Source organism: Scyliorhinus torazame, chromosome 5, assembly GCF_047496885.1.
Source record: "Scyliorhinus torazame isolate Kashiwa2021f chromosome 5, sScyTor2.1, whole genome shotgun sequence".
NCBI lineage: Eukaryota > Metazoa > Chordata > Chondrichthyes > Carcharhiniformes > Scyliorhinidae > Scyliorhinus > Scyliorhinus torazame.
This window is the reverse complement of record NC_092711.1, coordinates 181,716,698-181,744,035: the sequence shown is the minus strand read 5'-3', so window position 1 is coordinate 181,744,035 and position 27,338 is coordinate 181,716,698. Positions and strand designations below refer to the sequence as shown.

The 27,338-nt window shown below is 51.0% G+C and overlaps 2 protein-coding genes across 3 annotated transcripts in view; one reads left to right on the top strand and one right to left on the bottom strand.

Annotated features, from left to right (window-relative positions):
• LOC140420774 (uncharacterized) overlaps positions 1 to 23,533 on the top strand; it is an 82,053-nt gene extending 58,520 nt beyond the window's left edge. Inside the window, exons 3-4 of the mRNA XM_072504768.1 lie at positions 13,627 to 13,716; positions 23,191 to 23,533. Of these exons, the coding sequence (XP_072360869.1) occupies positions 13,627 to 13,661 (35 nt within the window). The 3' untranslated portion in view covers positions 13,662 to 13,716; positions 23,191 to 23,533. The remainder of the gene's footprint in view (positions 1 to 13,626; positions 13,717 to 23,190) is intronic.
• The window catches only part of LOC140420766 (polyunsaturated fatty acid 5-lipoxygenase-like), a 134,734-nt gene that overhangs the window by 12,854 nt on the left and 94,542 nt on the right, over positions 1 to 27,338 (bottom strand). The window contains exons 7-10 of one of the 2 annotated variants that reach the window (XM_072504747.1): positions 24,220 to 24,363; positions 9,496 to 9,699; positions 6,913 to 6,999; positions 5,130 to 5,299 (exon numbers count right to left, since the gene is read on the bottom strand). In XM_072504747.1, coding sequence (XP_072360848.1) covers positions 5,130 to 5,299; positions 6,913 to 6,999; positions 9,496 to 9,699; positions 24,220 to 24,363 — 605 coding nt within the window. The remainder of the gene's footprint in view (positions 1 to 5,129; positions 5,300 to 6,912; positions 7,000 to 9,495; positions 9,700 to 24,219; positions 24,364 to 27,338) is intronic. The other variant, XM_072504748.1, reaches the window with a different exon arrangement.

Sequence of the window (27,338 nt, the reverse complement as noted above, 5' to 3'; positions counted from 1 at the left end):
AGTGCGATCCACTGGCTGCACTGTGCTCTTGCTTGAGGCTGGTGTGGCCGGTAAATGCCGGAACAGCCCATTGAAACGTTGATACTTGGAATGCTTTTAAAAGACTTGTTAGAGAAGTTGGCCGCGATTCATTTTCTAAGTTTATTTGTGGCGGGTTTTTCAGGGAGGTTCCTGCCGGCGTGTTCCCCGCCGCTATTCAATGACACTTCGTCACATCTTTTTGGATCCTGGGGAGTTTCCTGGTTTAATTCACACTTAGAGGACGGGAAGTAGATTTAGGTCTGAGCTGAGGAGGCCAAAGGGTTGTGACTCGATGGAATTCCCTGCCCAGTGAAGCAGTTGAGGCTCCTTTATTGAATGTTTTCAAGATAAAAATAGATAGTTTTTTGAAGAATAAAGGAATAAAGGGTTATGGTGTTCGGGCCGGAAAGTGGAGCTGAGTCCACAAAAGGTCAGCCATGAGCTCATTGAATGGATGATGGAGATCCACTTGATGGATCTCCACCACCCACCCACTGCTGTGTATTCCAAGGCTCAAAGTCTCCCTTCATCTTCCATAGGACGTAGGAGCAGAACCCGTCCATTCAGCCTATCGGGTTTGCTCCGCCATTCAATGAGATCATGGCTGATCCAATGTGATACAGAAGAGATTTACCAGGATGTTGCCCGGTGTGAAGGGCATTAGCTACGAGGAGAGGTTGGATAAACTCGGTTCGTTCTCACTGGAACGATTGAGGTTGAGGGGGTGACCTGACAGAGGTCTACAAAATTATGAGGGGAAGAGACAGAGTGGATAGTCAGAGACTTTTCCCCAGGGTAGAGGGGTCAATTACTCGGGGACATAGGTTTAAGATGCGAGGGACAGTTTAGAGATGTGTGAGGGAAGTTTTTTACACAGAGGGTAGTGGGTGCCTGGAACTCGCTGCCGGAGGAGGTGGTGGAAGCAGAAGTGACGTTTAAGGGGCATCTTGACAAATGATGCACGATCAATCACGACTGAAGCGAGATTGTAGTCCAATTCAGGGCTTTAATGAACAAGTAGTTACCCCAGCAGCTCCAGTACAGAATGACTGCTGTGGGTGAAATACAGACTCTTATGTTCCGCCTGCTGGGCGGAACCAGCAGGCAGGTTCTACCACTCATACTACAGTATAAGGTACATCCCCCGAGGTACCGCGATACCCCTAATACAGCCTACCACATCAAATACATGAATAGGATGGGAATAGGGGGATACGGACCCCGGAGGATGACGCCGGTCATGCCTCAACTGCATCCCATTAACAGGAAGCAAAATGGCGTCACGCTGGCCTCTGGCGGGAATGGCGACCTATCATGGGATGGGCGGGACCACACATTCCTTCCGTCGCAAAATAGCCAACATTTCAGCTTCCGTTGCCCATCATTGAACCCACCATTGGTTCTGAGGAGAGAATGGGGGGGCTGGTGGTGATGGACAGGAAGATCCTGTCCAATGCAGGGGCTGTCTTCAGAAGAGACTGAATGTTTTCAATTCATTCAGGGGATATGAGCATCACTGTTGGCCCCAACATTTATTGCCCATTCCTACTTGCCCCTTGAAAGGTGGTGGTGAGTTGCCTTCTTGAACCACTGCAGTCTATGTTGTGTAGGTACACCCACTATGCTGTTAGGGAGGGAGTTATAAGAACATACATAAGAACTAGGAGCAGGAGTAGGCCACCTGGCCCCTCAAGCCTGCTCCACCATTCAATGAGATCATGGCTGATCTTTTGTGGACTCAGCTCCACTTTCCGACCCGAACACCATAACCCTTAATCCCTTTATTCTTCAAAAAATTATCTATCTTTATCTTAAAAACATTTAATGAAGGAGCCTCTACTGCTTCACTGGGCAAGGAATTCCATAGATTCACAACCCTTTGGGTGAAGAAGTTCCTCCTAAACTCAGTCCTAAATCTACTTCCCCTTATTTTGAGGCTATGCCCCCTAGTTCTGCTTTCACCCGCCAGTGGAAACAACCTGCCCGCATCTATCCTATCTATTCCCTTCATAATCTTATATGTTTCTATAAGATCCCCCCTCATCCTTCTAAATTCCAACGAGTACAGTCCCAGTCTACTCAACCTCTCCTCGTAATCCAACCCCTTCAGCTCTGGGATTAACCTAGTGAATCTCCTCTGCACACCCTCCAGTGCCAGTACATCCTTTCTCAAGTAAGGAGACCAAAACTGAACACAATACTCCAGGTGTGGCCTCACTAACACCTTATACAATTGCAGCATAACCTCCCTAGTCTTAAACTCCATCCCTCTAGCAATGAAGGACAAAATTCCATTTGCCTTCTTAATCACCTGTTGCACCTGAAAACCAACTTTCTGCGACTCATGCACTAGCACACCCAGGTCTCTCTGCACAGCAGCATGTTTTAATATTTTATCATTTAAATAATAATCCCTTTTACCGTTATTCTTACCAAAATGGATAACCTCACATTTGTCAACATTGTATTCCATCTGCCAGACCCTAGCCCATTCACTTAGCCTATCCAAATCCCTCTGCAGACTTCCAGTATCCTCTGCACTTTTTGCTTTACCACTTATCTTAGTGTCATCTGCAAACTTGGACACATTGCCCTTGGTCCCCAACTCCAAATCATCTATGTAAATTGTGAACAGTTGTGGGCCCAACACTGATCCCTGAGGGACACCACTAGCTACTGATTGCCAACCAGAGAAACACCCATTAATCCCCACTCTTTGCTTTCTATTAATTAACCAATCCTCTATTCATGCTTTCCCCTTAATGCCATGCATCTTTATCTTATGCAACAACCTTTTGTGTGGCACCTTGTCAAAGGCTTTCTGGAAATCCAGATATACCACATCCATTGGCTCCCCGTTATCTACCGCACTGTTAATGTCCTCAAAAAAGTCCACTAAATTAGTTAGGCACGACCTGCCCTTTATGAACCCATGCTGCGTCTGTCCAATGGGACAATTTCCATCCAGATGCCTCGCTATTTCTTCCTTGATGATAGATTCCAGCATCTTCCCTACTACCGAAGTTAAGCTCACTGGCCTATAATTACCCACTTTCTGCCTACCTCCTTTTTTAAACAGTGGTGTCACGTTTGCTAATTTCCAATCCGCCGGGACCACCCCAGAGTCTAGTGAATTTTGGTAAATTATCACTAGTGCATTTGCAATTTCCCTAGCCATCTCTTTTAGCACTCTGGGATGCATTCCATCAGGGCCAGGAGACTTGTCTACCTTTAGCCCCATTAGCTTGCCCATCACTACCTCCTTGGTGATATCAATCCTCTCAAGGTCCTCACCTGTCATAGCCTCATTTCCATCAGTCACTGGCATGTTATTTGTGTCTTCCACTGTGAAGACCGACCCAAAAAACCTGTTCAGTTCCTCAGCCATTTCCTCATCTCCCATTATTAAATTTCCCTTCTCATCTTCTAAAGGACCAATATTTACCTTAGCCACTCTTTTTTGTTTTATGTATTTGTAGAAACTTTTACTATCTGTTTTTATATTCTGAGCAAGTTTACTCTCATAATCTATCTTACTCTTCTTTATAGCTTTTTTAGTAGCTTTCTGTTGCCCCCTAAAGATTTCCCAGTCCTCTAGTCTCCCACTGATCTTTGCTACTTTGTATGTTTTTTCCTTCAATTTGATACTCTCCCTTATTTCCTTAGATATCCACGGTCGATTTTCCCTCTTTTTACCGTCCTTCCTTTTTGTTGGTATAAACCTTTGCTGGGCACTGTGAAAAATCACTTGGTAGGTTCTCCACTGTTCCTCAACTGTTTCATCATAAAGTCTTTGCTCCCAGTCTACCTTAGCTAGTTCTTCTCTCATCCCATTCTAATCTCCTTTGTTTAAGCACAAAACACTAGTGCTTGATTTTACCTTCTCACCCTCCATCTGTATTTTAAATTCCACCATATTGTGATCGCTCCTTCCGAGAGGATCCCTAACTATGAGATCCTGAATCAATCCTGTCTCATGACACAGGACCAGATCTAGGACCGCTTGTTCCCTCGTAGGTTCCATTACATACTGTTCGAGGAAACTATCGCGGATACCTTCTATAAACTCCTCCTCAAGGCTGCCTTGACCGACCTGGTTAAACCAATCAACATGTAGATTAAAATCCCCCATGATAACTGCTGTACCATTTCTACATGCATCTGTTATTTCTTTGTTTATTGCCTGCCCCACCATAATGTTACTATTTGGTGGCCTATAGATTACTCCTATCAGTGACTTTTTCGCCTTGCTATTCCTGATTTCCACCCAAATGGATTCAACCTTATCCTCCATAGCACCGATGTCATCCCTTACTGTTGCCCGGATGTCATCCTTAAATAACAGAGCTACACCACCTCCCTTACCATCCGCTCTGTCCTTCCGAAAAGTTTGATACCCTCGGATATTTAACTCCCAGTCGTGACCATCCTTTAACCATTTTTTAATGGATTCCAGGATTTTGACCCAGTGACAGTGAAGGAACGGCGATATATTTCCAAGTCAGGTGAGTGACTTGGAGGGGAACCTCCAGGTTGTGGTGTTCTGATATCTGGATACCCTTGTCCTTCGAGATGGTAGTGGTCATGAATTTGGAAGGTGCTGCCTAAGGAGTCTTGGTGAGTTACTGCAGTGCATCTTGTAGATGGTACACACGGCTGCCACTGTTCGTCGGTGGTGGAGGGTTTGAATGTTTGTGGTAGGAGGAGCATTCAAGCGGGCTTGAGCTTCTTGAGTGTTGTTGGAGCTGCACTCATCCAGGCAAATGGAGAGTATTTCATCACACGCCTGACTTGTGCCTTGGAGATGGTGGACAGGCTTTGGGGAGTGAGGAGGTGAGTTACCCGTCACAGAATTCCCAGCCTCTGACCTACTTATGAGCCACGGTACCAACTCAGCCAAACTATATCTTGGTCCCCATTGCAAAAATCTGGCACCTCCAACTCACAGATGAGCAAAGAACTCAAAGATGAGCAAAGAATCAAAATCCAACCCCCGCCAAACACGGAACCCCAAAACCAAACCCCAAACCCAAACCTCAAACACAACCTCCAAACCCCAAACCATCCCAACCCATCCACTCTTCCCCACCTCTCCATTGACCACTTACTTGTGAATTGCGGACCAGATCTGGAGGCCGTCCTCTTTGTAGTAATAACCCTTCAGATCTCCGAGTCCCCGATCCTCCAGGCTCTCCGGCAGACACAGCGATCGGTAGGTGATGGCGAGGAACTCGCTTTGACTCAGCGAGATGTGTCCTTGAACTCCGACCCCCAGAGCCTTTTTTTTTGGGATGAAACAGAAAAAGATTGAAGCCCATTGGAGGAGGTTCGGGGTGGGGTTTAGTGTGGTGACCAGAGTCCACTCGAACAACCGGCACACAGTGAAACGCGAGAAGGTGAGACGAAAGGTTGAAACCTATGACAGAAAGGCATTTAGAGATGAATTTGACAGAGACGGACCTCCGTTGATGGGGATGTGCTGGGCAGACAACGAAAGGTGGCTCTCCTCCTGAGAATTCGAGTTCAGGCTCCTTTATTCAAGATTAGCCCTCCAGAATCGGGAAAAATCACGCCCTCACCCTCTTCAAACAAAATGGAACAAGAGATGCTGAACAGCAGCAACGCGAGGGGCCAAAAAGAGACAAGAAGTGGAAAAAAGCAGGAGAAACGAGCGGAGGAGATGATGGACATGAGGTGAAGGGACCCCAGACACAGCCGACAGAGAGGGACCACCAGACAGCGCACGGAGCCCCCACCCCCAGTGGGGAACGGATGGAAGGAATTCCTTGCCAAGGAACTAAAAGAGCTCAAAGAGGCCATCAAGGCCGACACAAAGGCAGCAGCCAAGGTGGCAATGGCAGAATCCCTGGTCGCCATGCTGGCAACCCTAAACAAGGTGGAGAGGCAACTAGAGGCCCAGGGGAACACCTTTGGGGAGTTGGAGGAAGCCGCAATGGACCAGATTGACCGGATCGTCTCTTTCAAATCGGAGACAGCCAAGTTGGTGGTGACAGGGGAACCTAAAAGGGAAAATTGAAGGCCAGGAGAATTGGCCACGGCGCCAGAATCTACATACAGTGGGCCTGCCAGAGGGAACCGAGGGCAGGGAACCCACAGACTTCGTGGCCCAGATGCTGGCAAATGTGGTAGGGAGAGTCAGCTTCCCCAAGTCGCCAGAGATAGTCAGAGCCCACAGGTCACTACAGCCAAAACCCAGGGAGCAGCCGAGGGCCATAATCTCCAAACTGCTTTAGTACCAAGACCGGGAAAGAATCCTGCACTGAGCCAGGTGGACAAAGTCCTGCAACTGTGAAGGACACCCGTTCAGGATATACCAGAACATTGGGGCAGACCTGGCCAAGTGCCGGATGGAATTTAATAGAGCAAAGCTGGCCCTGTACAAAAGCGGGATGAAGTTCGGGAAGCTATACCCAGTTAAACCACGGGTCACCAGAACTGTAATCCGTATGTTATATTGTCTCTCCATGTTCCTCCTTCCAAAATGCATCACCTCACACTTCTCCGCACCGAACTTCATCTGCCGCCTGTCTGCCCACTTCAGCAACTTCAGAACCCGAACAAGCGCCGGAGTGTGATGACTGGGGGATTTTCACAGGAACTTCACTGCAGTGTTCATGTAAGCCTACTTGTGACAATAATAAAGATTGTTATTATTATTATGGCCTTTTGAACTGGTGATGGGATGTTACCAGTTTGAGATTTTAAGAGACTGTGACAGAGACTGAGTACAACATTGGTCTCTTCATTTAAGGAAGGATGGAAATGCATTGGAAGCAGTTCAGAGAAGGTCTACTCGGGTCTCTTTTTGTGCTGTAAAAACTTTACGACTCAATGAGCTTGATAGAAAGTAACAAACGTAACAAGACTAACCCTGTTCATGGCTCCATTTTCAGGCATTAGCTGATTCCTCCCGCGAGTGTTTATCTCCAGCGTGAACCTCGCGTGTGGAGTCAGGAGCTGAACGAAAATCACAAATACATAAATGTCACATCTGGGGCGGGATTCTCCGACCCCCCGCCGGGTCAGAGAATCGCCGGGGGCCCGCCGTGAATCCCGCCCATGCCGGCCGCCGAATTCTCCGGGGGCGGGAATCGTGCCGCGCCGTTCGGCGGGCCCCCCCACGGCGATTCTCCGGCCTGCGATGGGCCAAAGTCCCGCTGCTGTAATGCCTGTCCCGCCGGCGTGAATTGAACCACGTCCCTTACCGGCGGGAACAGGCGGCGCGAGTGGGCTCCAGGGTCCTGGGGGGGGGCGCAGGGCAATCTGGCCCCGGGAGGGTGCCTCCCCGGTGGTCTGGCCCGCGATCAGGGCCCACCGATCTGAGGGCGGGCCTGTGCCATGGGGGCACTCTTTTACTATGCATCGGCCGTGTAGGTCTCCACGATGGCCGACGCGTAGGTGACCCCCCCAGCGCATGCACGGGGATGACGTCAACAGCCGCTGACGCTCCCGCGCATGCGCGGACTTCCACCGGCCGGTGGAGTCCCTTCGGCCCCAGCTGGCATGGCGCCAGAGGCCTTCCATGCCAGCCGTCGGGACGGCAACCACTCCGGCACGGGCCTAGCCCCTAAAGGTGAGGTCTTGGCCCCTAAAGGTGGGGAGAAATCCGCACCTTTGGGATGGCCCGACGCTGGAGTGGTTCACGTCACTCCATCCCGGCGGGACCCCCCGCCCCGCCGGATAGGGGAGAATCCCGCCCCAGATTTATCCCGAACTTGAGTACGACGAGGCACTGAACCGAGAGAGAGGGAGCATCGCCAAATCCACCGACACTGGGAGTGCACTGGCATATCCCAGTGCGGCATCATCAGTTGGACACGACAAGTGTACGAAACCTCTCCATCATGTCCGGGAGGGTCAGCAGTGCACACTCGTATCGCCCCACTGGTTTGCAAAGTCTGCAGCGTCTTCTGAAGAAGTTTGAGGGCTCCTCGGGGTTACGCTGGCGCGGGATTTTCTCAGACGGCGGACGGTTTAAAAATTGAACACAAACGAAGGGCAGCAAAAAAATCTCCTTTGCAAAAGACAAGCATTGCGCTCACAGGCACAGGTCTGAACAGGGTGGGCAAAAGTAATGGAAAATATCAGAGCTAAAACAATGGGGAGGGGGGGTGGTTTCCCGTGCCAACCGCTGGCAGGTGCATCTTCCGGTCCCACCAAAGGCCATGGATGTTCAGTTGGCTCGCTGTGCTCCATTTGGGAAGCCCCGGGCAACGTATCTGACCTTTTAACCAGATTTTGCGTTTTGTGGATTAACGAGTCCAGTGCTCCTCTCGCTCTTGCGCTGATGTGGGGCTGTTTTTAAAATAAATTTACTGCAATAATAGTAATAGCGGGCAGGACTCTCCGTTGCGAGTCCAACTCCCCACCACTCCCTGTGGGGGCGGAGAATTTTGACTGCACCGTTCGCTGGCGGTGAGATACTCTACTCCTGCCGGTTGTCAATGGGATTTCCTATTGAAGCCCCCCACCACCACCAGGGGATGTGCTGCCAGCGGGGACAGAGAAACCCGCCGCCAAACAGCTGGGAAATCACACCCAGCACTTTTCTCCTTGTCAGACTAGAAGTGTCACGTGTGACGGGTCGGCAACATGCAGCCCTTGGGATTCAACGATGCATTTGCCAGCTTTAAACTGTGACCTTTCTCCGACATCTTAAACCCCTTCTGAAAAAAAATCCCATACATGCACGTGGGGCAGCACGGTAGCACATTGGCTGGCACTGTGGCTTCACAGCGCCAGGGTCCCAGGTTCGATTCCCCGCTGGGTCACTGTCTGTGTGGAGTCTGCACATTCTTCCCATGTCTGCGTGGGTTTCCTCCGGGTGCTCCGGTTTCCTCCCACAGTCCAAAGATGTGCAGGTTAGGTGGATTGGCCATGCTAAATTGCCCTTACTGTCCAAAAAGATTATGAGGGGTTATTGGGTTACGGGGATAGGGTGGAAGTGAGGGCTTAAGTGGGTCGGTGCAGACTCGATGGGCCGAATGGCCTCCTTCTGCACTGTATGCTCTATGTACTATGCCTCAATGCAAAGCCCCCCTTCCTCTCCCATACCAGGTCATCTGTCTTTTCTTAAAGTTGCTACTTTTTGTTGCAACCTCTCACAGCTGACACATTCTACCTCTCTTCGGTTCTGAAGAAGAGCCAAAAGGACTCAAAATACTGACCCTGCTTTCTCTGCTCACAGATGCTGCCAGAAGTGCTGAGGTCTAGTTTCCAGCAGCAGCCTCTGTTCTTGTTCCAGATTTCAGCATGTGGTCAGAGAGGTTTACAGCACAGGTTAAGCCCTTCGACCCATCGCATCTGCGTTGGTCAAATCCAATCCTAACTGTTCTAATCCAATTCTCCAGCGCTTGGCACATATGCCTTGGCATCGTGGGTGCTCATCGAAATACTTCTTCAATGTTATGCATCCTGAGTTATTTGTGTCGCAGCTCTGGGGGAGTTTCCCACCTTGTAAATGGGATGTACGGAGGGTAGTTTCCTGATGGTGGCGATGCAGAAGACTTCAGCGAGCAGGTGGGTCTTCAGGAGATGTGAGACCATTTGATAAACCTGGAATTCTGAACTCCGTACCCACATCTTGGCCAGCAGCCAGTCAAGCTCGGGATCCGAGGGAAGGAAGATTGGGTTCTCTCCTCCTGGGGTCTGCTTCAACTGCAAGACAAGAAGAGAGGAGAGTCTGAAAGAGTAAGAGCATCAGAAAAAGGCAGCAATAAAGCCCCCCCAGACAATCTGCCGATCGATTCGAGTTTGATCTTTGACCTCAAATTCACATTCCTGCCTGTTCCCCCATCCTTTGAGTTCTTAAGTATCCTGTAAAAATGGATGTTATTTTTTAAAACATTTCCTGGGAATATAATGATATTCTGTAAAGAAAGGTGTGTGTGTCTGTGTATGTCCCTGTGTGTACATGGTTATATTAAGTTGGGGGAGGAGTTGGGACCTGGGTTCGATTCCGGCTTGGGTCACTGCCTGTGTGGAGTTTGCACGTTCTCCCCGTGTCTGCGTGGGTTTCCTACGGGAGCTCCAGTTTCCTCCCACAGTCCAAAGATGTGCAGGTTAGGCGGATTGAACATGCTAAATTGCCCCTTGGAGTCCAAAAGGTTAGGTGGGGTTATGGGGCAAGGATGGGGGAATGGGCCTAAGTATAGTGCTCTTTCGTAGGATCGATGCAGATTCGATGGGCCAAATGGCCCCCATCTGCACTGCAGGGATTGTTTGATTAGAGACAGCTTGCCTGGGAGAGTTCAGATATAAAATGATACAGGGGCGAAATTCTCCGGAAACGGCGCGATGTCCGCCGACTGGTGCCAAAAACGCCGCAAATCAGACGGGCATTGCGCCGCCCCAAAGGTGCGGAATGCTCCGCATCTTTGGAGGCCGAGCCCCAACCTTAAGGGGCTAGGTCGGCGCCGGACGAATTTCCACCCCGCCAGCTGGCGGAAAAGGCCTTTGGTGCCCCGCCAGCTGGCGTGGAAATGACATCTCCGGGCGGCGCATGCGCACTGGAGAGAGTCTCTTCCGCCTCTGCCATGGTGGAGACCGTGGCGAAGGCAGAAGGGAAAGAGTGCCCCCACGGCACAGGCCCTCCCGCGGATCGGTGGGCCCCGATCGCGGGCCAGGCCACCATGGGGGCACCCCCCGGGGCCAGATTGCCCCGCGCCCCCCCCCAGGACCCCGCCCGCGCCGCCTTGTCCCGCCGGTAAGGTAGGTGGTTTAATTTACGCCGGCGGGACAGGCATTTTAGCGGCGGGACTTCGGCCCATCCGGGCCGGAGAATCGCGCGGAGGGGCCCGCCAACCGGCGCGGCGTGATTCCTGCCCCCGCTGAATCTGCGGTGCCGGAGACTTCGGCAACCGGCGGGGACGGGATTCACGCCAGCCCCCGGCGATTCTCTGACCCGGCGGGGGGTCGGAGAATTTCGCCCCAGGTGTTTTATGCATTTGTATGTAATGGTAGGCTTGAATGTTGAATTGGATTTATAAATTTAAACATTTAAAGATCTTGGTTTTAAAGATTTGCACGAGGATTTGACTTTTGAAAATGAAAATCGCTTATTGTCACAAGTAGGCTTCAAATGAAGTTACTGTGAAAAGCCCCTAGTCGCCACATTCCGGCGCCTGTTCGGGGAGGCTGGTACGGGAATTAAACCGTGCTGCTGACCTGCCTTGGTCTGCTTTGAAAGCCAGCGATTTAGCCCTGTGCTAAACCAGCCCCTATTTTCAACTGTTAAATTCTCAAAAGGAAATTTAAGGAATTTTTACAGCTTACAAAGGTTTTGCAAGTGAACAAGGGCAAGATTTTTAATTTTATTTGATCCGAAAGTGGAAGCAATATGAAAATCATAAAAAGATCTTTATATTTTGGAAAAGTTGAGTTCAAAGAGGCGCTGAGGACAATTAAATTGTAGATGACTGGAAAGAAAGATATTTAAGAAAAGATGTTGGGGTGGCAAGGCTGGTTAGCACTGCTGCCTCACGGCATTGAGGACCCGGGTTCGAATTCCGGCCCTGGGTCACTGTCTGTGTGGAGTTTCTTCATTCTCCCCGTGTCTGCGTGGGTTTCACCCCCACAACCCAAAGATGTGCAGCAATGGTGGATTGGGCACGCTAAAGTGTCCCTTAATTTGAACAAACAAAGAATTGTGCAGTCTAAATTTATGAAAAAAAATGAAAGATGTAGATGGGTGGTTGTATTCAGGTGGCTTCATGGGGCCGGCTGTGTGGGGCCGGCTGTGTGGGGACAGCTGTGTGGGGGTAGCTCTGCAAGGTTAGCTGTGTCGGGGTAGCTGTGTGGGGTTCGCTGTGTGGGGGTAGCTGTGTTGGGGAGCTGTGTGGGGGTAGCTGTGTGGGGATAGCTGTGTGGGGATAGCTGTGTGAGGGTAGCTGTGTGCGGGTAGCTGTGTGGGGATAGCTGTGTGGGGATAGCTGTGTGAGGGTAACTGTGTGGGGGTAGCTGTGTGGGGCCAGCTGTGTGGGGGCAGCTGTGTGGGGGTAGATGTGTGGGGGTATCTGTGTGAGGGTAGCTGAGTGGGGGTAGCTGTGTGGGGGTAGCTGTGTGGGGCCAGCTGTGTGGGGGCAGCTGGGTGGGGGAGCTGTGTGGGGATAGCTGTGTGAGGGTAGCTGTGTGAGGGTAGCTGTGTGTGTGTAGCTGTGTGGGGGTAGCTGTATGGGGGTAGCTGTGTGGGGGCAGCTGTGTGGGGGTAGCTGTGTAGTGGTAGCTGTGTGGGCGTAGCTGTGTGGGGGTAGCTGTCTGGGGGCAGCTGTGTGTGGGTAGTTGTGTGGGAGTAGCTGTGTGGGGCTAGCTGTAGCTGTGTCAGCTCTGCGCTGACACAAGTTATGAAATCTGAAGCAGTTTTCCGGTGGGGCTTCAGGAAAAGTCTGCATTTCAGGAAGCTCTTTGCTTTCTGAACTTTCTTGGATTTCCAAAGCAGAACCGAAGAGTTTGAGGAATCGTGTGGTGTATCTTTACTAAAGTGACAGCAGTTTTTGCCTTGGTTACAATGACTGGGTTTTTATCGTCAGGAGTGTATTCTGGAGCCTTGCCAAGTAGCTTACTTGTGTGTTCTGACCGTGTGGGGTTCTCTTTGGGTGCTTGGGAGGGGGTTGGGAGGGTGTGGCGGGGTGGTCTCTGTCAGACTGTTGTAACATTTTGTAAATGCTTTCCTGGGATGTGGGTTTTGCTGGCTGGGCCAGCATTTGTCACCCATCCCTAATTGCCCTTGAATTGAATGGCATGTTCGGCCATTACATAGAGGCATTTATGTGTGACCCACATTGCTGAGGATTTGGATGGAGGCCATTGCCCTGGGTCTTTACGGCAATCTGCAATGGTTTCATGGTCATCATTAGATTTTTAACTCCATATTTTTACAGAGCATGACCCTGGGTCTCTGGATTACGAGTCCAATGACAATAGGAACATAAGAATTAGGATCAGAAGTAGGCAATTCAGCCCTTCTACCCTGCTCCGCCACTCAATCAGATCATGGCCAAACTCTTCCTGGTTTCAAATCTAGCTCCCCGTCTGTTCCCCATATCCCTTTAACCTGTTTCTTTTAATCAGAAATATATTTATCTCCTTCTTGAAACCATTTAATGACTCAGACTCCACCGCACTATGGGGCAGCGAGTTCCACAAATTCACCGCATTCTGCAAGAAGTAGTTCCTCCTCATCTCAGTTCTAAATCTACTGCCTCTCAACCAATATCCGTGACCTCTCATTCTAGATTGTCCCACAAGGGGGAGCATTTGGTCTCCATTTACTTTATCAATCCCTCTTAGTATTTTATATCCCTCGATCAGATCCCATCTCATTCTTCTGCAAAGAATACAAGCCCAAATTGTTCAATCTCTCCTCATATGTCAACCCTTACATACCCGGAATCAAACTGGTGAACTTCCTCTGAACTGCCTCCAATGGCACCACATCCTTCCTCAAATATGGAGACCAAAGCTGGACACAATACTCCAGATGTCGCCTCACCAACACCCTATACAATTACAACAACACGTCTCTACTTTTATACTCCAGTCCTTTTGCAATAAACGCTAACATTCCATTTGCCTTTTTAATTCCAGGCTGGACCTGCATACCGGCTTTCTCCGATTCATGAACAAAGACACTCAGATCCCTCGGCCCAGATGCATTTTGAATCTGCTTTCCATTAGGTAATAGTTTGCCTTTCTATTTTTTAGGCCAAAATGGATAACCTCACACTTATCTGCATTAAACTCCATCTGCCAAATTTTGGCCCAATCTCCTAGCCTATCTTTATCCTTCTGTGAAATCTGTACTTCCTCTTCATTGCTTTCCTACCTATTTTAGTATTTTAGTATCAAACGCAAATTTTGCTATGTTACACTCTGTCCTTGCTTACAGATCATTTAGATAAATTGTAAACAGTTGTGGTCCGAGGACTGACCCCTGCGGCACCCACTAGTTACAGTTCGCCAGCCAGAAAAGATCCCACTTATCCTGATTCTCTGCTTTCTGTCAGTCAGCCACTCCACAATCCAATACCACTAGCCCACTGCCCTCCCCCTATATCTATGTGACTTTAAGTCTTTTTCCTGGTAATCACCTGATTTTGATTTTTCAAATTCTGGAATTGTTATTGGAACTCTAAGGCCACCTGGCACACCCGACGGGCATGGAAGCAGATAGGAAACGCGGTCCTGGGCATGGTCAATCCCAGAACAGCGTTGGGAAAGTCTGAGCGCTGCCTGAGGAAGGGCGGGAAGAGGGCGGGTGCTGAGAAAAGGGGGGCTTCGGAACTGAACATTTCTAATGTGCTCCCTCAGGGGTTTGGATCGGTGGGGGACACCCACTGAGGTGCTGTCTCCAAGAGTTGCTGACCCATGGAAAATAAATATCTACGTTAAAACTATGCCACCAGTGCCGAGAGAGCAGAATTAAACACAGACCTCAGTCCCCTGACACATTTATTTAATTTCATTTCCACCACAGACGGTTCATCCCAGCCCTGGATCGAGGTTGAAGCTAAAACATAAAAGCCCTGATCAATCGTCCCACCCGCATATCAGAAACGCAGGCGGGTCGCGTAAAACTGCAGTGAATCGGCCCCTCAGTGGGCTAAATTTCCACCTTGATTGTATGCGGACCCCGCTTCCAACTCTCGTGCGCACTGACCAAAATATTGCATGAGTGTGTAACGATGTCGGGGACACGCGCCAAACATCTTTCTGCGTGATTTCACACACTTCGACGTCAGGCGCGCACCATTCTGAGCAGTGTAAAATTCTGGCCTTTGCTTCTAGGATCAATGTGTCATTTTTCCTAATTTTCAAAATACCAATAAAAGGTTATGATCGGGACTGCCGGTGATGGCGGGTGGGAGGCAGCCGCACACTGGAGGGCTCCCACTTGGGAATAGGAATTTCGGAATTTTAACGCCCGGTCCCGGGGGCAACGGAGGCTGAAAAGGCTGTAAGAAGGCACAGGGGCACAGGGAGGAGAACTGTCCAAGTTTGGGAGAAAAACGGCCGTGAAAAAGGGGGTTAACGGACGTCCGCCAGGGAGTGAAAAAGTCAGCGCAGGAACTGTAAGGAAAGCGGAGGCTGGAGCACCAGGGGAGGCCGCATCGCTCACAGCAGAAGAAATGACCAAGGTGATGGCTGTGGAACTTGAAAAACAGTTCACAAAACACGATGAAGAAGGAGATGGGGGCGATATTGAAAGTGCTGGTGGAGGAGGTGATTGCCCCGGTGAGGGCGGCGGTATCAAGTGCAGCGGCGGAGGTGCGGGAGCAAGGAGAGACACTGATGGAAGTGTAAGAGGCATTATTGCAGCACAGTGGTCAACTCACCTCGATGGGGAAGGAGTTGCGGAAGGTGACAGAGACCAACAATGGTCTGCGTGCCAAAATGGAAGACCTGGAAAACAGATCCAGGCGACAGAATCTGAGGATTGTTGGTCTGCCCGCAGGGGTGGAAGGCCTGAGGACGACGGAGTATTTTGCCACGACGTTGGTGAAGCTTTTGGGGGAGGGGGATGATCCCTCCCGATATGAACTGGATCGGGTTCACCGGTCGTGGAGTCTACCAAAGGCGAGTGAGCCGCCAAGAGTAGTAACTCTGGGCGGGATTCTCCGAGAATCGGCGGGGCGGGCAGACACGGCGCAGTGGAGTGGCGGGAACCACTCCAGCGTCGGGCCGCCCCAAAGGTGCGGAATCCTCCGCACCTTCAGGGGCAAGGCCGGCGATGGAGCGGTTTGCGCCCCGCCGGCCGGCGTGGAAGGCCTTTGGCGCCGTGCCAACCGGGAGAAGAGAGGATCCCATCACCAGCAAACGGTGTGCTGCGGAGAAACACACTGCTGGGGACAGGAGAATCCAGCCCAAGGTTCTAGATTCCAGTGTTCTAGATTTCCCAGCCAGGGGGAAACAACCTCATTGTATCTACTCCCCCACGCAAACTCCTTCAGCGTCTTGCACGGCTCAATGAGATCATCTCTCATTCATTCCAAACTCCGTAGAGTATAGGCCTAGTTCACTGAACAATAAAGAGAGAGGTGTGGTGATAATGCAACCGGACATGGTAGTGGGCTCACTTTAATTTTACGTTCTTCAGTTTTTGTTCCTTGTTAATAATCCGTTTTATTTTTTAAAACCATGAAAGTGCCACAGGAATTCTATGCTTCTAACTCTTCTCTCATTTTCAGAATACAAAAGAAAAATAAGAGGTCGCCCATTTGAAATCGAGTTGAGGCAAAAGAAAGATTCCTCTGTGATCTTTGGAACTTTCTTCCTCAAACGCGGTGGGAGAAAAGTCTTTGAATATTTTTTCAGGGAGAGGTGGATATATTCTTGATTAACAAGGGGGTGAAAGCTCATCAACAGGGAAGCGGGATTGTGGATTGGAGCTTACAATTAGATCAGCCATTATTGAATGGTGTGATGAATGTAGGAATTTCAGATATATTGTACAGACTCAAAAACAGCTTCTTCCCCTCTGTTACCAGACTCCTAAATAATCCTCTTATGGACTGACCTCATTAACACTACCCCCTGTATGCTTCATCCGATGCCAGTGCTTATGTAGTTAAATTGTGTACCTTGTGTTGCCCTATTATGTATTTTCTTTTATTCCCTTTTCTTCTCATGTACTTAATGATCTGTTGAGCTGCTCGCAGAAAAATACTTTACACTGTACCTCGGTACACGTGACAATAAACAAAATCAATCAATTCAAATCTGATGCAATAAAGGTTAAAAGACTGGGTTAATCTGTCTATGACTGCTGCAGTAGTGTTTTTAAAATTCTGGCTTGAAAGACAGCTCGAATTTTTGGAGCCAGAGGTGCAATTAAAGAATTGTAAAAGTTTGGGCTAAAGGACCTTTTTTATATTAAGAGGGTTCCCTGTGGAGTAGCTAATCAGAGACATTGAGTGGGATTCTCCGTTGTCCGAAGTCGATATCGTAATCGGCGATCGGGCGGAGAATCCACTCCGATGCCCAAATCTGGGCCGACGCTGGTTTGAGAGTCTCCTCGCCCTCCGAAATGGTGTCATCACATCGGCGTTGGCATGTCATCGGCAGGTCCTCCCACGATGCTCTGCCCCCGATGGGCCGCATTCCCGACCGCGAGGAACACATAAGAACATAAGAACTAGGAACAGGAGTAGGCCATCTGGCCCCTCGAGCCTGCCCCGCCATTTAATGAGATCATGGCTGATCTTTGTGGACTCAGCTCCACTCTCCGGCCCGTACACCATATCCCCGAATCCCTTTATTCTTTAGAAAGGTATCTATCTTTTTCTTAAAAACGTTTAAAGAAGGAGCCTCAACTGCTTCACTGGGCAAGTAATTCCAGAGATTCACAACCCTTTGGGTGAAGAAGTTCCTCCTAAACTCGGTCTTAAATCTACTTCCCCTTATTTTGAGGCTATGCCCCTTAGTTCTGCTTTCCCCGACCAGTGGAAACAACCTGCCCGCATCTATCCTATCTATTCCCTTCATAATTTTATATGTTTCAATAAGATCCCCCCGCATCCTTCTAAACTCCAATGAGTACAGTCCCAGTCTACTCAACCTCTCGTCATGTGATCCCAGCGGCCGGGAACTCGGCGCGGTGGCTGCGGACTGTGTCCAGTGCCGCCACACTCGGCCAGGATCCATGTCGCAGGCACCACGTGTTCCTCGCGGTCGGGAACACGGCCCATCGCGGCCCATGCCGCAGGCCGGGGGGGCTTCCATGAGGGCTGAGGGGACTGGTGGGGGGTGGCCAGGGAGTGGCCTGTGGGGTCGCTGATGGTGGGTCAGGTCTGCATTCGGCCGGCACCATGTACGATGCGACCGCTGCAGGTCGTTGCCGTGCGCATGCGCTGCCAGGGGCCAGCCATCCTCCGGCCGTTTTCGGCGTGGGCGGCAGGTGTTTCCGGTTCCTGAATTTCTGAGGGGTTGGTGCCGATATTTGTGACGTAAAACACCCACGGATTCTCCGTTCCAGCCAGCACTTAGCCACTGAAATGGAGAATCCAGACCATTGTGTTCAGCTTAGTAAGATGACGTAGTTAACGGGAGGAGCCACTGGCTGAAGCAGTCAGGCATCACGGTTTTCAGGGTTAGTTTTTGGTTGGAAGGTGAGCTGAGAAAGTTTCTGAAGAAATACAGACAGAGATTATGCATTATTCTGACAGGGGGTAAGGTCTCTTTTTTGAAGCAGTCTCAAAAGATCTCTCTTTCCCAAATTGGTGTATCCAACATATCTCTTTACAGGAAGTATTTCTGAGTCTGTTCACATTATTTAAAAGTGGATTGGGATCTGAGGTGATTTTGTTGTTTGAGTGGGAATAAAGATAGCAGTTAAGGGTTACTGTGTCACTGCATTAATTAGCATTGTTTAAGCTCTAATTGTAAGCTATTTTCTTGTGTGATGTTAAAGATAGTAATAAAGTTTGTTTTTAATATAGCATATTCCTCTTTGTGAGTGGAATCACTCCTGGAGCGAAGTCTCCTTCCCTCACAGTCTTCCAAAATTAAAATATAATATTGGGGTTTCTGTTCAGTATCCTAGTCACTGTTGTGGTCTGGTCCGGGATAGTAATACAGACTCGAGGGCCGAGTGGCTTACTCCCGTTGCTAATTCGTAATGGTTTAGCACACTGGGCTAAATCGCTGGCTTTTAAAGCAGACCAAGCAGGCCAGCAGCACGGTTCAATTCCCGTACCAGCCTCCCCAAACAGGTGCTGGAATGTGGCGACTAGGGGCTTTTCACAGGAACTTCATTGAAGCCTACTTGTGACAATAAGCGATTTTCATTTCATTTCATTTCATGGAGGTTTGTAAGTTAGGAAAGACTTTGACAAAGGGTGGTTTAGAACTCACTGCCACAAATTGCAGCTGACGTGTTCATTGCTCATTGAAATTCAAGGAAAACTTCGACGACCGCAGAGGTCCTATGCATTTTACAACCCCTGAAGTACTTCTTCAACTGTAGTTGCAGGACAGCACACAGCCCACCCAAGGACAATGTCCACAGTAGGCCCTGCAGGAGGGCACCAGATGGGGAGCCATGGAGCCTCCTGGCGGACTAGGTAGAGCCAGCCACCGGTAACCCTGGCAACAGGGATGGGCGCCAGGGCCAGAGGCCCACACAGTGCTGTGTATCGATGGGGCCAGGGGTGCGAAAGGCAGAGTGCCAGGGTGAATGGCGGGGGTGCGTGTGGGGATGGGGGAAGGGAGGGACATGCGGGAGCAGGGTCTGCAGTGGACCTGGCTGGGCGCAGGAGCACACACCCATGCTAACATGTCTGCCCTTCTGCCCCTGCAGACAATGGACTTCGGAATTCAACCAGCAATGGTGGCCTTCCTCCTAGTCACCGCAGTGCTGGGGGATGCATTGCGGCTGCACGAGCTGGAGCTGCTCGAGGAGGAGGAACCTCCAGCAGCAGAGCCTGTCCCAGAGGAACGGGAGGCAACCAGTGAGGATGAAGAGCCGGCCACCCAACATGGCGAGGAGGGGGAGGTAAGAAAGAGGCAGCAGGCATGCCGTCGAAGACTCTGGCTGAACAGTGGGACAGCGCACCTGGTACCGCGGGGATATGGGGGAGGACACCCGTCCCCGGTGGCCGTCAAGGTGACGGTCGACCTGAACGTTTATGCGACGGGGTCTTTCCAGGCGCCAGGTGGGGACCTGTCCGGAATCTCTCGGACCTCTTTGCACAGGTGCATCCGCGCCGCCACGGAGGCCCTATATGCCTGGTCGGCGCAATACATCAAATTAAATGTGGACCGAGCCCATCAGGATGCTTGGGCAGCGGTTTCGCCATCATCGCCGAGATGCCCCGAGTCCAGGAGGTGATGAACGGATGCATGTCGCCCAAGGAGCACCGGCCCAAGCCAGTCTTCACAAACCGAAAGCGTTCCAACCCGATGAACGTACAGCTGGTGTATGACCATGAGATGCACATAATGCACATCTGCACCCGATACCCGGGCAGTGTGCACGACGCCTTCATCCTGGCACACTCGATAATTCCTGACCTCTTCGAGGCGTATCCCCAGCTGAGGGCTTGTTCCTGGGCGACAAGGGTTACCCGCTGTAGCCATTGCTGATGACACATATCCAGAGCCTACAGACCGACGCGGAGACCTGCTACAACGTCACCCATGCCATGACCAGGGACATGCTCGTGCGGTGCCTCGTCACCCTGAAGATATAGTTCAGGCACCAGGACCATTCTGGAGGGGGTCCTCCAGTAGAGCGCCAGGACAGTGCCACATCAAAGTGGTCTACTGCATCCTCCACAACATCGCGCAACAGAGGGGCAACGTGTTGGAGGAGCTGGATGAAAACCAGGCCTCGGTCCGATGAGGAGGATGCGGGGAGGGCGCGGATTGGGAAGGATGTGGGGCTTGGGCGCGCATGATAGGCCGCATAACGTGTGCGCACGGGACGATCTAAGCGACTCCAGGTTCACCGGCTAAGCAGCCCAGCCAGCAGCACAAGACATCCCATCGCCACCCACCCCCCACGGCCTGCCACCCTTCCCCATGAACACCCCACCTGCACCGCTGCCCCCTCCCCCCCCTCCCCGCCTTGCAGCTTTCTCATGATTCCTACCTGCCCCACTATGGGCCGAACAGGCCTGGATGGGCCCAGCTGCTGTTGGATGTTCCAGGTGGCGTGGTGCCACCCTGTTCTGCCTGCATCAGATGCACCAGGGGCAGGAGGGGGAGTCCGAGACACTGTGGTGCCCCAGCACCTCCCCTGCGGGAGTCACCAACACGGGCCCCATCCCCTCCTCCGCTCTCGGGGTATCTGATGGCTCCCCCATGGGCTGGGGGGTGCGAGCAGAGCTATCCCCTGAGGCTTTCCCTGCCACCTGGTGCTCCAGTCCTGGAGGCCCTCGCCCGGCCCGACCAGGGTCTCGATGCTCATGGCCATGGAGCACAGGGAGTGGACCACCTCCTCCTGCGACTGTGCCATCTCCCTCTGGGTCAATGCCACAATGGCCAGCACCTGGGCAAAGCCACTAATGCTCTCACCAATGGCCTGCTCTGACTGGGCCAAGCTCTGGAACGCCGCTGTAATGTCCAGATGACCCTGGTACATGGTTGCCTGTGATAGGGCAGCCATGTCCTGGGACTCATCCACCACCCACACATAGTGCCCCAGGCCTTGGTCATCCTGACCCATAGCCGCAACCTTGGAAACATGCGGTGTTGGCCTGGGTGACATGCATGTGCGACACCACCTCCTGGGGGGGTGGCGAGGGGGATTACAGGGGGCACTATCTGGCAGGCTGGGTCTGCGCGCGGCTGGCGCCATGTTGTAGGCACATTCGCCGCAGGTCGCCGACTTGCTCATGCGCGGCCACGGACCCAGCCATTCTCCAGGTAAACGTGGCGCAGCTGCTAGCCCTCCACCGGGCGGAGCATCGGTGTGGGGGCAGCGCAGACTTTTTGGTCGTAAGACCAGACGCTTCCTCCGGCCAGAGCCGCAAAATCGGAGAATCCAGCCCTCAGTTTCTGAAACGGAGAATTCCAATGACGATGTCTACCAGGGTAGGTCAAAGGTTCGGAATCCTGCGGCGAGTAACCCAAAGCCTGTCCACCATCTACAAAGCACAATTCAGGAGTGCAATGGAATACTCACCACTTGCCTGGATGAGTGCATCTCCAACAACATTCCAGAATCTCGACACCACTCAGGACAAAGCAGCCCACTTGATCGCTCCTCCTTCCACAGACATTCAAACCCTCCATCAACAAGCAGCTGTTTGTACCACCCACAAGATGCACTGCAGTAATTCACCAAGGTTCAGCACCTTACAAACCTACGACCACTACAGCGTCGGACAAGTGCAGCAGATACCTGGGCACACCACCACCTGGAGATTCCCCTCCACGTCATTCACCACTCTGACTTGCAAATATATTGCCGTTCCTTCACTGTCGCTGGGGCAACATCCTGGAACTCCCTCCCTAACAGCACCGTAGTGGTATCTACACCACATGGACTGCAGAGGTTCAAGAAGACAACTCACCACCACCTTCTGAAGGGGCTAATAGGGATGGGCAATAAATGGTGGCCTAGCCAGTGATGTCCATATCCTGTGAAAATACATTTAAAAATGTCCGCAATAATTGTGATTATTAGCTGAAGGAAAGTTGGGCAGTCAGTGCGGAAGGGATTCGGGAGATGGGGGTTGGGGAATGATGGGATTGAATCACTTTTTGGTGATTACTTCACCCGCGCACCCCCTCTCCAGCTTGTTGAGACCAAGTGACTTGAGAAACAAACTAAAATTCTGAGGAGAAGATGAAAAATGACTGTGCTGGGAATCGGACGGGAAGCCACTTGAAGATTATCAATCTGGCTCGCACAGTGTGGCTTACTTTTGTGTGCTAGAAGCTGCGTACGTTCACGTTAATGACCCTGCCCTTTGTAGACAAAAGGAACCTGTCCACACTTTGCATCTTTTTAATGTAAACCAAAGCCCGGAGGACTTGCGAAGGAGGTTGAGGGGAGACCTGATAGAGGTATACAAAATTATGGGGGGCATAGACAGAGTGGATAGTCAGAGGCTTTTCCCCAGGGTAGAGGGGTCAATTACTAGGGGGCATAGGTTTAAGGTGAGAGGGGCAAGGTTTAGAGTAGATGTACGAGGCAAGTTTTTTACGCAGAGGGTAGTGGGTGCCTGGAACTCGCTACCGGAGGAGGTCGTGGAAGCAGGGACGATAGGGACATTTAAGGGGCATCTTGACAAATATATGAATAGGATGGGAATAGAAGGATACGGACCCAGGAAGTGTAGAAGATTGTAGTTTAGTCGGGCAGCATGGTCGGCACGGGCTTGGAGGGCCGAAGGGCCTGTTCCTGTGCTGTACATTTCTTTGTTCTTTGTTCTTTGACAGCCATTCCCTGGTTCATTCCCCAGGCCAATTCCTTGACCAATCAGGAGTCGACCAGTCCAGCTTTGAATTTGAACAAAGCTGGGCAGCTGACTACTCCGTGCTGGATTCGCCATGGCAACGCTGCCACCAATCAGAGTCCACTTGCGAACCAATCAGCACTCTCTTACCGCGCCATATAAATTGTTGTTCCCTTTACACTTGGCATTGCCAGTGACCTGATGAGTGCAAGGTGGAAAGATTTGACAGCCTCTCTCTTTTTTTCAGAAATGATCAAATCCTGCATCACCAGAGGTTTACGTTGCTCAGGTCGAGCACGTACCTGACCCAGAAGCACCTAAAATCGGAAGAGAAAATGTCAGGCATGCATCCCGGCTCACGGTGCACTCGCTCGACATCTCGCTCTGCTCACGCGTTAGAGTGAGAAGCGCGCCGCCGACACTCAAACAGGCAATTTAGCCCACTAAGAGGCCAATTGAACGCAGTTTTATGCGGCTTGTATGCATTTCCAGTTGGCAGGTGGGTCAATTGGCCAGGCAGCCTTTACGTTTTAGGTTCAACTTTGATCCAGGGCCGAATGAACTGTCCGAGGCCGAAATAAAATTCAACAAATGTGTCTGGGGACTGGGGTCTGTGTTTGATTCTGCTGTTCACGGCAAAGCTTTAATATTGATATTTATTTTCCACGGGCCAGCAGCTCCCGGAGACGGCTCCACAGAGGCTGCCCCTCCACCCCCGGAGGGAGCACATCAGAAATGCTTCGCCCTGGGGCAGCATGTGGCGCAGTGGTTAGCACTGGGACTGCGGCACTGAGCACCCGGGTTCGAATCCCGGCCCGGGGTCACTGTCCGTGTGGAGTTTGCACATTCTCTCCGTGTCTGCGTGGGTTTCACCCCCACAACCCAAAGATTTGTAGGTGAGGTAGGTTGGCCACACTAAATTGCCCCTTAATTGGAAAAAGAAATAATTGGGTATTCTAAACTTTAAAAAATGAAGCACTTACCCCACCCTGTTCCAAGCGCCCACCCTCTTTTTGCCCTCCCCGCCGGCAGCGCACAGCCTTTTCCAGTGCGTGGTTCACACTAACTGTCCGTTAATTGGCCAGCCAGCATGAAATTGCGTTCTGGGATCGATTCGCTTCGCATCCCGCCTCCAGGCCCGTCCACGGGCACGTGCCCGACAGGCGAAAAATCCAGGCCCACTGCTCTTTGTGCCGTGATTCCAAGGGAACATACCGCAATACCGCTTCCATGGAAACTGCAAAGAGTTCCCTCGCCTCACCGTTCAATCTCTCACCTGGATGGCAATGGGCATCAGGCGGTTCTGTTTGTCGAGATACAGGAGGCAGATGGGCGCTGCCAGGTACTGCTGGACACCCTTAATGACATTGGCGACAATCCCGTCCAACATCTTGTAGTCCGCAATGAAGATATTTCCATTCTGAAATGGGGGAGGGGGCAAAGAGAGGACATTGTAAACACAGAACAGATTGTGGCGGGGTGGGAGGAGAGTGTGAGGTGTATCCGATTAACAGAATGCTCATGAAGTTCACATCAGCTCCTGGCGGATTTTCTGACCGTCATTAGGGGCGCCATTCCTCCCGCCATTACCGCCCTCACATCCCACGGAAGGAATAATTTTTACAAAAGTCAGCATTCCTCCTTTTCATGTTTTGACGAGATTAATGTGCCTCACATTTGACATTTAACCCCCACTGTCCAGGTTTACTGAGCTAAATGGAGGCTGAGACAGCCGGGCTGAGAAAGGTAAATGTTTTTCCAGCGCTGCTTGTGGGCCGGGAGGAATTTCCCTGACCCTTATTCCACCACCTCCCCCGCACACCAGCCCCTGTCCACCCTACCGCCAAACAACCCAAGAGAACTTGGGTCGGCATGGCAGCACAGTGGTTAGCACAACTGCCACACAGCACCAGGGAGCCGGGTTCAATTCCAGTCTTGGGCGAGTGTCTGTGTGGAGTTGTACTCTCTCCGCTTGTCTGCGTGGGTTTCCTCCAGGTGCTTCGGTTTCCTCCCACAGTCCACAGATGTGCAGGTTAGGTGGGGTTACAGGTACAGGGCCGGGCAGTGGGCCTGAGAGGCATGCTCTTTCAGAGGTTCGGTCTAGACTCGATGGGCTAAATGGCCTCCTTCTGCACTGTAGAGATTCTATGATTCTAACTGACTTTTCCCCACTGTGAACCCGGACACTACGCAACATGAACATGTCACCAAATGTGCTGGCCATCCCGCCAACTGACCCACTCCCCTCCCCGAACCTGCAATCATTAAACCTGGCAGCACGGTAGCATTGTGGTTAGCACAATTGCTTCACAGCTCCAGGGTCCCAGGCTCGATTCCGGCTTGGGTCACTGTCTGTGCCGGGTCTGCACATCCTCCCCGTGTGTGCGTGGGTTTCCTCCGGGTGCTCCGGTTTCCTCCCACAGTCCAAAGATGTGCAGGTTAGGTGGATTGGCCATGATAAATTGCCCTTAGTGTCCAAAATTGCCCTTGGTGTTGGGTGGGGTTACTGGCTTATGGGGATAGGGTGGAGGTGTTGACCTTGGGTCGGGTGCTCTTTCCAAGAGCCGGTGCAGACTCGATGGGCTGAATGGCCTCCTTCTGCACTGTAAATTCTATGATAATCTATGAACCTCCCCCAGTCTGCATGTCGGTCAATGTCCTAAACAAGTATTGATGTAGGAGATAATTAGATTGATTGGAGGATTCAGGGAATCTCCTTCTCATCACCTTTGCCCCACCATGTGCCCCTTGACCTTGAATCTATGACCTCCCTTCAGGGGTGGCCTGGTCCACAGAATCCATAGGATTCTCTACATTGTAGAAGGAGGCCATTCGGCCAATTGAATCTGCACCGACACTCTGAAAGAGCACCCTACCGAGGCCCACATCCCCATGTTATCCCCGTAACTCATCCTAACCAGTGTGTGTAACCTACACATCTTTGGACACCTAAGGGGCAATTTAGCGTGGCCAATCCACCCAACCTGCACATTTTTAGACTTTGGCAGGAAACCAGAGCACCCGGAGGAAACCCACGTAGCCACGGGGAGAAATGGAAAACTCCACACAGACGTCACCCAAGGCCAGAATTAAACCTGTGAGGCAGCAGTGCTTTGCCGCCGTGCCACCATGTGTGCGGGAATAGGGTGGGGGGTGGGTGAGGTGAGGGTCCCACCGCATTTTATTTCTTTTGGAAGAATATCAAATGCAACCAACAGAGGAGAAGTAGTTGTTTGGTCGTACAGAACTGGAGTATTGCTGGAAAATGAGACGGATTGTCGAAACTTTTCATCTTGCACTCATCAGAGCAGATTGGCAAGAACACCAAGTTGTCAAGGGAACAACAATTTATACAGCAGGGGAAGCGAGTGCTGACTGGTTGGCAAACAGACTCTGAATCTGATTCAATCTGATTCTTTTTTTTTAAAAAATATCCAAGGGATGTGAGCATAGCTGGCTCGGCCAACATTTATTGCCCATCTCTAATTGCCCTCGAGTAGATGGTGGTGAGTTGCCTTCGTCAAACGTTGGCTTTCTGTCAGTTTGGTACATCTGAGTTTGTTGCTCAGAGTCAACCACGTTGTTGAGGATCTTCATAGAATTCATAGATTCATAGAATTTATAGTGCGGAAGGAGGCCATTCAGCCCATCGAGTCTGCACCGGCTCTTGGAAAGAGCACACCTCCAACCTACCCCATAACCCAGTTACCTCACCCAACACTAAGGGCAATTTTGGACACTAAGGGCAATTTATCATGGCCAGTCCGCCTAACCTGCACATCTTTGGACTGTGGGAGGAAACCAGAGCACCCGGAGGAAACCCACGCAGACACGGGGAGAACGTACAGACTCCGCACAGGCAGTGACCCAAGCCGGGAATCGAACCTGGGACCCTGGAGCTGTGAAGCAATTGTGCTCATCACTATGCTACCGTGCTGCCTTTGGGGTAGATCTTGGGGCACATGAAGGTCAAGCTGGGGTAAGGATGGCAGATTTCCTTCCCTAAAGATACATTTATGAACCAGATGGAGATCTTACGACAACTGACAACGGCTCCATGGTCATCATTAGACATTTTAATTTTAGATTTTACTTTTGAATGATTGAATTCAAATTCCACCATCTGCCATGGTGGGTTTTGAAACTGGGTCACCAGTGGAGCACATTGGGCCTCTGGTTTACTAGCCCAGTGACAATACTCCTATGGCACCACCTCACACTCATTCGGAGTCCACTTGCCAACCAGTCAACAGAAGTAATCTCTTCTCATGCAGGAAAATTGTTGTGGGCTTTGCTCTTTTGTATTCTTGTGAATTAACCTGATGAGTGCAGAATGGAATGCTTCAACAAAACAATGTTTCTTTCTTTTTCTCAACACGACCCAAGGGGAACAAG